The sequence below is a fragment of the Phyllobates terribilis genome, unplaced genomic scaffold, assembly GCF_046119375.1.
Source record: "Phyllobates terribilis strain yellow unplaced genomic scaffold, ASM4611937v1 Scaffold_3__8_contigs__length_932513732, whole genome shotgun sequence".
Lineage (NCBI taxonomy): Eukaryota > Metazoa > Chordata > Amphibia > Anura > Dendrobatidae > Phyllobates > Phyllobates terribilis.
Window position 1 is genome coordinate 183,849,195 of NW_027362763.1, and position 14,118 is coordinate 183,863,312.

A 14,118-nucleotide genomic window follows, 5' to 3' on the forward strand; every position below is an offset into this window, starting at 1 on the left:
TTGTCCAAGTGTTATAAATTCTCCATCACTAAATTATCCCTAAAGGACCTGAGTTACATATTTTGGACTCCTTGTGTCATGCACTACCCCATCTCTTGGTATAAAGCAGAATTTTTTTTCCTAGAGTGTTCCTTTTAACAGTGACGCTATAAGCATTTTTTCAGTAGAATGTCAGCAGATATGGTAATGGTAAACTGATGTAGCTTACCAATCCCATTTATTCATAGATAAAAAAAAAATTAAGAAAAAGCAGACATTTGTGTGACTGGTATAATAACAGGTCAGGAAAAGTTACAATACATTGGTCAATATTTTACCTTACACAAAAAATAATGTGTATGTTGCACTTGGTCATGGGAAAGAATTTGCACATCACTCTCGTTAAATTAAGACGATTTTTTATATAAAAATGTAAAGTAAAGTAACACTATACAATAAAAAAAGTAATAAATACTACAAACAGATTCATTTCAGGGACACCCTTTTGTTCAATCCACTCTGTAGGTTCTTCTCCCCCACTTGGTACTGTAAAACAAACTTCCTAGTTGTTGGGTCTTCCTTAGAACAAATAGCGACATACATGAATTTACAATCCTCTGTACTGCAAGTTCCTTCCCAGTAACCGTCCTTTCCGAGGATCAAAGGAAAGGAATATTTTCCTTTTATGCTCACTTCAGAAACATCAGGAACTCGAAGTTTGAAGGAAACATTGCTATTTTTTGGCAGGACACCTTCCAATGGTGTAAGGAGATCATATTGCTCAGCCCAGTCTGTGTATACTAATGGGAATAGTGGCCATTTCACTGTGGGGTTTTTGCATATAACGAGGTAGTTACACTGGTGTTTGTACGCGTTACTGTTTTTAGGTTTCACATTCACATGCAGCACATATGTTCCTGGCTGTGGAAGATGGACCTTTATCTGCACGTTGCCCTCCATTACAGTTTGGAAGACGTGTCTTTGGGTCATCTCTGGAGTCATTTGTATTTCATCAGAGTGTAAAGTAGGAAAAATACTTAATTCCCGGAAAAATGCAAAGCTGACGGTAAAACGACCATCTTCTGAATATATTATAGGATCAGGGTGTGAAGGCTGAATGAGGCCAGCCTTCTCTGTATCTAGACCTGGTCCCACAGGATTATGGAGGCTAGAAGGGAAGGATGGCCATTTCACCTTGGGGTTTGAGCATGTTACTAGATAGTTACAGATGTAGCCAGCAGAGCCATCAAATATCTGAAGAACGTAAGAACCTAAGCGCGGAAGGCGAACATTAAGCTCTAACTTATGCTTCTGTGTGCACTGTATAACATGCATAGCCTCCGGTGCGATCTGTACGTCTTCAGACTTGAGACTAACTGTGACATTTAATATTCGGTTAGTAGAAAAGCTAAGGATGAAGCATCCATCTTCTGTGTCCACAATTGGGTCTGGATGTGAGGGCTGGAGCAGTCCAGCCATTTCTGTGTCTGGACTGGGACCTACTGGATTATGGAGAATACTTGGAAAGGGTGGCCATTTCACTTTAGGATTTGAGCAATGCAATAAGTAATTGCAGATAAAACCTTTATTGCTGTCAAATATCTGGAAAACATAAAACCCAAAGTTGGGAAGCCGGATATTAAACTCAACTTTATGCTTTTCTGCTCTCTGTATTACATGATGTAGTATAGTCTGTATCTTATCAGACTTTAAGCTGCTGCTTAGTTTTAGATAGTTGTTGAGCTTGAAACTGATAGTACAACATCCATCATCTGTACGAATAATCGGGTCCAGATGGGAAGGTTGAAGAAGACCTGCCTTCTCTGTGTCCGGATTGGGGCCAGCTGGGTTACGTATCAATGCTGGGAACGGCAAACATGTGACATTGGGATTTGAGCAAATTATGAGATAGTTACAGACGTACCCCACATCAGCATCAAATATTTGGAGAACATAATGACCAGATTGTGGGAGATGAACACTAAACTCCACTTTCCGATCTTGTACTGCTTGTATGATATGATTAAGAATGTTTTTTCCTTCACTGGATTTGAGACAGGCTGTAAGTTTAAGCTTTTTCTTCATAGTAAAACTTATACTGCAGCACCCATCGTTTGCATAAATGACTGGCTCTTCGTGTGAAGGGGAGTGAAGACCAGTTTGTTCTAACAACAAGCTTGGACCAACAGGGCTACTGAGGCATTTCGGAATCTTCATCTGGTTGTCAACAACTTTGCAATCTATTCTGTAATCCAAAACCATCTGGTAGACCTCTTTTGTATCTTGTTTCCTTGCATAAATTTGTAAAAACTGTTGACCGGTCTTTTGGGGATAAATATCAAACTTGGCTTCTTGATCAATGAGTCTTAGTAGACCAGGATCTTCTGTTTCTTGTAGAGTGAAGAGGAAGAGCAGATCATGCTGGCTCTCTATTGTGATGGATACTTTTCCCTTTTCTAGAAAAAAAAAAACATACCTAGTTACAAGAATAATATTGATCTCCGTCATGTCATAACTAAATGTATTTTCTGAGCACCAGGAAAAGATTTGACATATAGATATGGTGTTGGCTACCTTTTTAGAGTATGTGTGTGCAATTCAGATACAACGGATAATTTTTCAACTCAGGTTAAAAAAAAAAGTGTTATGGTTATTTGTTAACATTGTCTGTTTTTATTTTCCCCTCCCTAATTTTACTTTACCAGCACCTTCCCCAAACACAATTAGAAAATTAATTTCAAAATGTACAATTTTTCCAACACCTTTTTTTCTGCCTACACAAGCAAAGTGGGGAAAGTTCTCTCCCCATTGTTCTACAACGCAGAATCTATGGAGTAAAACGCTTCCATGTGGAACCAAGCTGGACGCCATCAATGATCTAGTGAGAATATTTTACCTGTTTCAATAACAGCTGCATCAGGCTGAGAGGAAATCAGTCCTAAGCTGTAGAAGTGGCTTCTGCGGTGAACACTTAGCACAAACTGCTTCTGGGACACTTCTGGCTCCAGTAATTGAAACTCTGTTTTCTCCGGGAAGTGATCGCCAATAAAGAGAGCAGGATGAGTCAGGAAATAAAACTCATTGTACCTTGGAAGAATAAACAGAAATAAGAAATGGTGGAAAAGTATCACTAACAAATCTGACGGAAATTATTTGAGATTGCGCCCCCAAGTCAAATGTGAGCAATGTATTGTACTGCATTACAATAACCTTTGTGTGAGATGACATATAGTGTCCATGTTCAATATATAAATGTCTACTATAAATATGATTGCGGCTAGGTGACTTTTAGACTTTTGATCAAAATGGTTAACTCAAGTTTTTACTTGTGTAGCAATAGTGTAGTGTACGCATTTATTAATTGCAGAAGGTTGTTTCAGAGTCCAAAAATGCACCTTTAGTCCAACTATAGGGATTGAGCATAAAATCTTCTTTATTGAATATTTAATAAAATCATGTTGTGACAGAGTAACATCATAAAAAAAGAGTTACAGATTGTACACGCTTCGAGCGGCTTACCTGTTCTTAAAGGGAAACTGTCAGTTCCCCCATGCCCTCCAACCCAGCAGTATTAACATACATATGATTACATTCCCTGCCTAACCAGCCCTGTATAATGCTATTCACTGAAAGCTATGTTTAAAGAAAGTAGCTTTAACCTCCGCTCTTGAATGCTAATTAGGGCTTTGACTAGTCGATGGAGCGTTAGTTCCCCAGATCTGTCAGCCCTCTTTCCATGTTATCACGCCCTCTCTAGAGCTCTATTTTCTTCTTACCAACACTTAAGTACTTTAACTTGGAATATCTAAATAAAGAACACACTACTTACTGGAAAACAAACTTGCTTATATACTCATCAACTTGTCCAGCTCCCCATGTGCAGTCCAGCAGGTGCCAATGTCCCTCCAAATATACCATGTTCCAAGTGTGATCTGAGTCCCCAGATATTGTTTGCCCGGGCTTGAACGATGCTCCCTTACAGTAGCCGCTAACGGATCGGCACTGAACACTAACAAGTCTATTGGAGGATAAGGGTATTTCATTAGTAATATTTTACTTAAAAAATAATCTACATGTAGGTATCTGAAAAGAGGTTGAGTAGAACCACACTGTAGGAAATGCCCTATTAAAAAAGTAATAATAATTAAAATACACATTGCTCATAGGTTTTAGGATGCTCAAATAGGGTTGTGCCCTGTAATACAATTTGTAGGATAGAACTTGGCACTCCAAAAGATAATGTTGATAATGAATGATTTAATTTTTGCAATTCAAAAATAGTTCACAAGTAACGTTTCAGACTTACAACCTACACACGAATTGCACAAGGATAGGAGAGTAGAAGAACAAAACAACCAAGAAAAAATATACCAATTGCGGTCCATATAACACATAACCATCAAGAAGACTGTTGTGTACATAATGTTGTTTTCCTTATAGGTTGCCCAAAAAGCAGGTAGTGGAACTCTGAAACTCTGCTGGTTAAGGATACAGTAGCTGGCCATGGAAATGACACTCTTCTTGGCTGTCAGCTACTTTGGAGGTGCAGATAGTAGATCAGGTACATGAAATAATCAAGGAGAGTCAAGTGATGCCGATATGTTGTGCCACCACAATGTGACATGGGACTACTGGGAGAAGCAGTTAGGTGTAGATAAGAAAGGAAGCTTTGTTGGTAGAATAAGACCTGGGCAAGAAGGAATGACTATCTCAAATTCTGTGGGACGGAGATTGTTTGTTGGGGTTTGTGTAAAATAACAAAGTCCTGTGATATGACTCATGTAAAGTGAACAGCGACCTGAGAGGGTTTGCGGGTTACACAATTGTTCAGGGTTCCAGTTCTTTAGTTAAGTTCTGTATCTTTAAGCAACAGTGGCACTTTTTCTGTTTTAACCATTAAGATTTAGTGCCTCCTCCAAGTGTTGTAACCATTAAAGGGAATCTGTCAACAGGTTCTTGCCATATAATCTGAGAACAGCATGATGAAGGAGCAAAGATCCTGATGACAATGATGTGTCACTTACTGGGTCGAGTTTTGTTGTTTCAGTACAATCAGTGTGTTACGCACATACCCCGGTTCGTTAGATTTTCTTGTGCTCCACATCGGGCTTTGCAAGTAGCCCAGTGTGCTCCCTTGCGTTGTATTTCCAAGGCCTATATAAGGCATCCCAGGACACTCACCTGTGTCTTGGTATTGTATTAAGACTTGTTAGTAACTCTTTTAGTTGTATTGCACAGTTCCAGCCAACAGTCATCAGAATGTCTCCTGTTTGTCTGTGATTTCCCATCCCTGAGTTATTTGTCTGTGTTTTCCAGTAACCATGTCAGTGTTCTTCAGGACTTCATCTGTTTGTCTGTGGTTTCCATTAAACCTTCTACCTGTCAGTGGAGGACTTCACCTGCTTGTCTGCTGTCTCCAGTAGCCTTGCTACCTGTCAGTGAAGGACTGCTTGTCTGCAGTTTCCAGTAACCCTGCTACCTGTTAGGGGTCTTCAGGACTTCACCTGATTGTTTGTGGTTTCCAGTAACCCTGCTACCTGCTACTGGTCTTCAGCACTTCACCTGCTTGTCTGCAGTCTCCAGTAACCTTTCTACCTGTCAGTGGAGGACTTCACCTGCTTGTTTGTGGCTTTCAGGACCCATTTAAGACTTTTGGTTTGCCTCTACATGTCCGCCTGTGGCTTCCAGTAACTCTGTTAACTGTTTCCCGATATGCTACACCCACCTGCTGCACTGATGCCCGCGGCCTGTGGGCTCAACCGGTCCTTGGGCCTGGAGAATGCACCTCACCTAGTGAGCCCGCTTTGTGTAACACAGTGTTTAATCAGCAGGAGATCATCACTACAGGACAACTGGCCTCATGCATCCAAGTCCAACTCTGCCCCCAAGACAAATTAGCAGTTCTCTGTCACTATACAAGGTACACAGAAAGTTGTGATGTGGATGAATTTATTGAAAGCTCAACAACTGAGCTCTGCTAGATCTACAGCAAAGAAAGCTATGACTCTATCATAACTGCTGCACTCAGTAAGGTAAGTGATACATCTCTTGAATGAGGGTCTCTGTCCATACCTCATGATGCTGTCAGATTATATAACAAAACCTGCTGACCAATTCCTTTTAAGCTTACTTTGCCTCTCCGAGTAACAGCGGGGAAAAAAAAGTTTTGATTGAGTTACATTGGTCAGCAGTGTTTTTCTTTTAAAGGTAAAGCACTTGTGAGAAATTCCCATGCTACAACTATCATCTGATCATTTGGATGAGAATATGACTGCAGAATCTTGACTTCACAGGGCTTGTTTCTAGTCTGTAACCATTGAGAGGTATAGATCTAGATAAAAGCTGTGTACGTAGAGTAGACTTATTTCTCATAAAATTAAACTCCTTAACCTATAAAATCTGCTGGCTGCACGCAACCTGTGATATATAAATATTGATTTGGTTAAAAGGAAATTAATGTAAGGCCATGATGAACATCACCTGCACATGTGCTCAAACAGTGCGCTGTATCCTGTACAAACACCTTTCTTGGTACGAAACACGACTTCTGGGTCAGATGATACCAGGTCTTTATTCTTTAGCGCTGCGGTGTCATACTCTGTGAGAGAAGAATGACTCTTGTAAAGTACATTGTAAAGCAGTCTTGTAAAGTACATGGATCTATTTTATTAGTGTTTACTCCTTTTATACATTTATGTTATACTAGATGGTGGCCCGATTCAAACGCATCGGGTATTCTAGAATATGTATGCGGCCGACGGGGCGCAATCAGCAGAGCGGTGTTTAAATTTGGCGCTAAAATCGCTGATTGGTCACGGCCGGCAACCGTGACCAATCAGCAAAGCGGGGTTTAAATTTAGCGCCTATATCGCTGATTGGTCATGGCCGGCGGTCGCGACTAATCAGCAGAGCGGGGTTTAAATTTGGCGCCAATAATGCTGATTGGTCGCGGCCAGCGAACGTGACCAATTAGCAGAGCGAGGTTTAAATTTGGCGCCAATAATGCTGATTGGTCACGGACGCGACCAATCAGCAGAGCGGTGTTTAAATTTGGCGCCAATAATGCTGATTGGTCGCGGCCGGCGACCGCCACCAATCAGCAGAGCGGTGTTTAAATTTGGCGGCAATACTGCTGATTGGTTGTGGCCGGCGACCGCGACCAATCAGCAGAGCGGGGTTTAAATTTGGCGCCAATACTGCTGATTGGTTGCGGGCTGCGGCCGCGACCAATCAGCAAACCGTGTTAGTGAGGACTGGAGAGCGTGTTTAAATTTGGTGCCAAAATCGCTGATTAGTCGTGACCGCGACCAATCAGCAAAGCGGTGTTTAAATTTGGCGCCAATATCGCTGATTGGTCATGGCCGGCGGTCGCGACTAATCAGCAGAGCGGGGTTTAAATTTGGCGCCAATACTGCTGATTGGTCACGGCCGGCGACCGCGAACAATCAGCAGAGCGGTGTTTAATTTTGGCGCCAATAATGCTGATTAGTTGTGGCCGGCAACTGCGACCAATCAGCAGAGCGGGGTTTAAATTTGGCGCCAAACTCGCTGATTCATCACGGCCGGCGGTCGCGACCAATCAGCAGAGTGGGGTTTAAATTTGGCGCCAATAATGCTGATTGGTCGCGGCCGGCAACGGCGACCAATCAGCAGAGCGGGGTTTAAATTTGGCGCCAATAATGCTGATAGGTCGCGGCCGGCGGTCGTGACCAATCAGCAGAGCGGGGTTTAAATTTGGCGCCAATACTGCTGATTGGTCTCGGTTGCTGGCAGCGACCAATCAACAGAGCGGGGTTTAAATTTGGCGCCAATAATGCTGATTGGTCGCGGCTGGCGACCGCACCCAATCAGCAGAGTGGTGTTTAAATTTGGCGCCAAAATCGCTGATTGGTCGTGGCCGGTGGTCGGCGGGGGAGCGGCGCTGCCTGTGCAGGTACTTCCGTTGCGAGCAGCTGGGAGATGAGCAGCTGGTCGCAGCAGAAGCATCCCGACCGGCGGCGCTGCTCCCCAGTTCTCCGTTCACACTTGCCGTCGGGAGATCAGCGACGTTAGCCGCATGGAGGTCAGCAGCGCCGCCGGTCGGGGCAGTTCTGCTGCTAGCGCCGCTTATCTCCCGGCTGCATCGCAGCTGACATCCGTGCGGCAGATGAGCCGCTAACAGCCGCCATCTTTTGAGCGACGCGGGATTTCCTGGACAGACAGCGGCCGGACCAATGAGCGACGCGGGATTTCCTGGACAGACAGACAGACAGAAAGACAGACGGGATAAGACAATTATATATATAGATTTATCAAAAATGTCTTCATGGGTTTAAAGGGTTTGACTGCCTAAGCAAAGGAATAAAGGATTGTAAAATATGGCAACTTCCAACAAGGTCCTGACGTCTAGTCGTGAGCAACAGAAGCTGTCAGCGAAGTAGATTGCTTACTGTTGAGATTTATGATTTTTTTGGAAAGGTTCCCTCTAATAACCCATTAGCCATCATTGATTATATATTGTATGTGTCAGATAGCAACAGAATTTACTATACAAATAGACATGTATTGGTTCTCTAGATGTAGGAGCTAAAGAAACATTTCTTCTAGTTTTTAGGATCTACAGTCTAAACTGTAGAAGTAAGGGTTCAAACACCTACTACAAATCACAGCTACACAGTCATAACTATATGGGGATCAGAAATAACAGTCACAACCTGTTTCTGATGCCTAATATGGCCTTTTTTTCCCCACGTTACAGGATTTTAAAGGGGTGGTCCAAAATCCAAATTATTTTTCATCCTTAATCCCTATCTATTTAATGCCATAATCTAAACTATTTTCTAATACACTTGAATTAAAAATTCCCTATCCTTCTCTCACTACACTTTCTAATTGCTTTTTGATGACGCTTCGTTGAAGAATCCCGGTGCATGCTGGGATACTAAAATGAGTCATCATCAGGGCACAGAGGCTGCTGTCACTGCTACAACCCCTGCCCCCTCCCTGAAATGAAGCGTCATTAGTAACTCTCATTTCAGGAGCTGGGCTAGTCCCTGTGTGATGTGCACTGTGCGATGTGCACAATGACAGCACGCTATCTCACCAGCTAAGATCAACAGTAACAAGCCAGCAACAGAGCTCACTGTCAGTGCGCATTGTCAAAATACCAGGCGTGCAGAGACCAGCACTGCCCCTGCAAGCAACGTCATTGGCTCGTTACTGCTGATCTTGGTTGGTGAAAAAGAGAGCACTGACATTGTGCACATCACGCAGTGACTAGCACAGCTCTTGAAACAGATGTCACTGATGACGCGTCATACCAGGGAGGCAGCAGAGGCTGCGGCACTGACCATAGCCTCTGCCCCTGATGATGCCTCATTTGAGTATCCCAGCATGCACTGGGATTCTCAAGCAAAGCATCATCAAAAAGGAAGTAGGAAAACAAAAGAAGTTAGATAGTGTAGCTAGGAAAGGATAGGGAATTTTTAATTTGAGTGTATTAGAAAATTATTTAGATTATGACATTATATAGATAGGGATTTAATATGAAAATGAATTTGGATTTCTGGCCAGCCATTTTAACCTTTGGAAATAGCACATGATGTAGGGAGGGGACTGTCAGATATGTCATAGAGGCCCAAAAGTTTAAAGTTATGCTTCTGCATAGGAAATGCAAAATATAGTAACACTGGAATATACAACTAGCAAAAGTAATATATAAGAAACACATTATACTGCTACTGGATCTCAAAGTAATGACCTTCATTCTGGATTGAATCCGGCATGTTTTGTTATTTGATAACAGTGTACTAACTTTTAGATGGCACATATAACATACCGATATGATGACATATCCACATCCAGAAAACTCGTGCCTTCTCCAAGTCTGTGTTAGCACCAGATGTAAGTTCATTTACTAACTGTTCCAATGTCACACCAGTCACCTGTAAGAGAGAGAGCGTCATCATCTAACTTACATTAAAGCCTGTAGAGGAGCAACTCTCATAATACCCCTTATTTTAATAGCTGCTATTGCCCTGTTTGTGTGCATCTAATGTGGCTTCACACCTGTTTGTGCATCTGTTTAGCCCTTGTGGTACAAGAGGTGGTAGTCCACCATGAGCCCTGGCACCAACAAAGCCTTGCTAGTGTTGCTGGCCACTAGAGAACATAGACCTCGATTTATCAAAGCTTTTATGTCATAATTCTAGAGTAAAAAGTTTGGAAATGTCAGAAAATTTTTGTACAAGACGCTGCACAAAAAATGTTCAACTTTTGCCATTTTTCTAAGCTCAAACAAAGTTAGCAGAACTGGGGCAGGACCGGGGAGTGATGACCCTCACTCATCAAATTCACGAGGAATGGCGACATTCCTTATGCCACAAATCTTACTTCAGTCCCTAACTGGAGTATGATTTCTGGCCCTTACTCATCAAGACTGCCATTTTCTCAGTGTGTACATCTCCACAAATCTTATACCAGTCATTTGAATGGGAACAGAAACGTCCATAAATATCTTCCATTTGACTGAAATATAGCAGCTGGATCTTTTTCTTTTAAAGGGGTTGTCTCTTGAACAAAGTACATTTTAATCAATAGATCTTATAATAAGAATAAGTTCCACAATTGGATGTGTTGAAAAAAATGTTCCTGTGCTGAAATAATCTTATAATTGTGCCCCTGCTGTGTACTGTGTAATGGCTGTGTCTCACCATGTTGGACATGGTCGACATGGTCTGATCGTATCACATCTCCTGGGCAGGGGAGGAAGCACGGGAAAGCACGGGACCACAGCTGATTCTTTCTGAGAGGTAAAACACATTTTTAAACAGGCCGTGAAATGTTTTACCTGACAGAAACCAGCAGCTGTGATCCCATGCTGTCCTGTCTGTATACTCTCTTTTGATACCTCCCCTGCCCAGGAAGCACATTTATAAGATTATCTCAGCACAGGAACATTTTTTAACACATCCAATTGTGGAAATTATTATTATTCCAAGATCTATTGATTAAAGTGTACTTTATGGGAAAAACCCTTTAACACTGAATACTTTTCAAAATGGATCTGATAAATAGCCATCCGATTTTCTTCCGCTTGAAACAGTTCCATTTTTTATTTTTGTTTCCTGGATCAAAAGGATGAATACTGGAAATGTGAACTTAGCCTAAGAACATTATAGTACCTTTTTGGCATGGAGGTCCAATTCCTCAAATACACTTAGGTCTACCTCTAGAGACTTGAGATTTCTTTTGTCCCAGGGGTAAGCTGTGTGAAACAAGAGCAGAAAACAGTTAGCAGGATAATTTTCAACAATTGGATTAACATTATAATAGTTCAGCTGAGAATAGGGGTATGGCTGTAGGAGGTGCAGGGGTAGCATTGGCGCCAGATCCCAAATGCCTATTATATTAGTGCCTAACATATAGCATGGGGTACAGAAGTTTCATGCTACTGGCCAGTAATATTTGTTGCCACTTCTAAGAGCCAAATTGGAAGAATTCAGTACCACTATGGGACTAACAGGATAAGTAGTTGTTGACTGGGGGTGTTGGAATAATGCTAATTATTGTATATATTGCATCAACTACTATTCACTACTGTTTAATAGTGTATGAGTTTCTGACTCCAGTAATAGTGGTATATTGCTATTAAAGCACTGTTAAAAAAAAAAAAAGAAACCAGGAAGTTCCTGTTCACTGTGTGTGTAGCTGGAGCACATTTTACTTTCACTTTGCAAGCTGAGAGACAAGATGCTAAGATCCTAAACTATAAGAAATACCAGTTGTAAGCTGTGTTATCTTTGTTCCTGAATATATATATATATATATTCACTGTTGAATACCAAGTACAACCTTGGTTAGGGGGAGATGCTGTTTCTAAAAAAAAAAAGGCAGCCATGTTTTTCTAATCCTGGACAACACTTCTAAAGAAAAATGACAGGTTGACAGAGGAGAACTCCACCAATCAGAGCAGGAGTAGATGGATGGCATGAACAGCAAGGAAGAGCCTTGTAGTTTTCGTAGATATTTCTTTGGTTTAAGGTTATTGGTAGCCATAACACAAGTCTCTGCAGATAACAAATAGTACTTTTCAATAGTAAATGTGGGTTCAAAATATTCCACTTTCACACGTTTTCCAGGGCAGTATTTAGTTATTATATCTGCCCCATCAGTCCTGGACCCTGAATTTTTTGTTTCTTTTTTGATGAATGGGACATTGTGTGCAATGAATAAATTGTTCATATGTTTGAAATTATATTTCTGTGAAAAACTATATGGAGAGATGAAGATACACTCCATAAAGCGCCATGGAATAAACGACGCTATATTCATAAATAATAATATATGATATATAATGATTTTCTTACTGTTTGTTGACGTCGGGTTGTTTTCTCTGTTCTGTATGAGATCTGTACCAGAAACACATAGATACAATCAGGATAGAAATTGTTACTTCATATAATTCTTGGAGGCAGGGGTGGATTAAAGGTAGCAAGGGCCCCGGGCAGTTTAGAAGGCGTGTGCCCCCCCCCCACACACCTGATATATCACGTGACATGATAGATCATGTGATAGTTCACGTGAAATTAATTTGCCACAATATTAATATATTAATTATAATATTTTTTTACATTAATTGTATGATTTAATATTGAGCACAATTAAGTATGCTGATATCCCCTATATACAGTATGAGACCCTACATACAATATGAGCTGCCACATAATCCTCCTGAACACAGCAGGAGGCCACACGTAGCCATCTATAAACAGCAGGAGGCCACAGGACGACATCTATACACAGCAGGAGGCTGCACAACGACATCTATACACAGCAGAAGGCCGCACGGCACCATCTATACACAGCAGGGGGCCGCACAGTGCCATCTATACACAGCAGGGGGCCGCACGTAGCCATCTATACACAGCAGGAAGCCGCACGGCGCCATCTATACACAGCAGGAGGCCGCACGGCGCCATCTATACACAGCAGGAGGCCGCACGGCGCCATCTATGCACAGCAGGGGGCCGCACGGTGCCATCTATACACAGCAGGAGGCCGCATGGTGCCATCTATACACAGCAGGAGGCCGCACATAGCCATCTATACACAGCAGGAGGCCACACGGTGTCATCTATACACAGCGGGAGGCCGCACGTAGCCATCTATACACAGCAGGGGGCTGCACGGCGCCGTCTATACACAGCAGGAGGCCACACGGCGCCACCTATACACACCAGGGAGCTGCACGTAGCCATCTGTACACAGCAGGGGGCCACATGGTGCCATCTATACACACCAGGGGACCGCACGTAGCCATCTATACATAGCTGGGAGCCGCATTTAGTCATCTATACACAGCAGGAGGCCGCACGGCGCCATCTATACACAGCAGGGGGCCACACGTAGCCATCTATACACAGCGGGAGGCTGCATTTAGCCATCTATACACAGTGGGAGACCACACTTAGCCATCTATACACAGCAGGAGGCCGCAAGTAGTAATCTATACACAGCAGGGAGCGGCACGTAGCCATCTATACACAGCAGCCACACGGCGCCCCCCAGATACAGCGGGAGGCCGCACAGCACCCCCCAGATACAGCGGGAGGCCACACGGCACCCCCCAGATACAGTGGGAGGCCGCATGGCACCCCCCAGGTATAGTGGGAGGTCGTACAGTGCCCCTCAGATGCAGCGGAAGGCCACACGGTGCCCCCTAGATACAGCAGGAGGCCGCACGGCACCCCCCCAGATACAGTGGCAGGCCGCACGAAGTCATGCACACACACACAAACATATACAGACATATACAGTACAGACCAAAAGTTTGGACACATCTCATTTAAATATTTTTCTGTATTTTCATGACAATGAAAATTGTACATTCACACTGAAGGCATCAAAACTATGAATTAACACATGTGGAATTATATACTTAACAAAAAAGTGTGAAACAACTGAAAATATGTCTTATACTCTAGGTTCTTCAAAGTAGCCACCTTTTGCTTTAATGACTGCTTTGCACACTCTTGGCATTCTCTTGATGAGCTTCAAGAGGTAGTCACCGGAAATGGTTTTCACGTCACAGGTGTGCCCTGTCAGGTTTAATAAGTGGGATTTCTTGCCTCATAAATGGGGTTGGGACCATCAATTGTG

At 42.7% G+C, this 14,118-nt stretch overlaps 1 protein-coding gene across 2 annotated transcripts in view; it reads right to left on the reverse strand.

Moving 5' to 3' along the window:
- Window positions 1–348: 348 nt before the first annotated feature.
- Window positions 349–14,118, reverse strand: part of LOC141258977 (uncharacterized) — a 34,344-nt gene continuing 20,574 nt past the window's right edge. The window contains exons 4-10 of one of the 2 annotated variants that reach the window (XM_073674311.1): window positions 12,327–12,368; window positions 11,142–11,224; window positions 9,797–9,902; window positions 6,460–6,577; window positions 3,809–3,997; window positions 2,876–3,066; window positions 349–2,435 (exon numbers count right to left, since the gene is read on the reverse strand). In XM_073674311.1, coding sequence (XP_073530412.1) covers window positions 466–2,435; window positions 2,876–3,066; window positions 3,809–3,997; window positions 6,460–6,577; window positions 9,797–9,902; window positions 11,142–11,224; window positions 12,327–12,368 — 2,699 coding nt within the window. In that variant the 3' untranslated portion in view covers window positions 349–465. The remainder of the gene's footprint in view (window positions 2,436–2,875; window positions 3,067–3,808; window positions 3,998–6,459; window positions 6,578–9,796; window positions 9,903–11,141; window positions 11,225–12,326; window positions 12,369–14,118) is intronic. The other variant, XM_073674310.1, reaches the window with a different exon arrangement.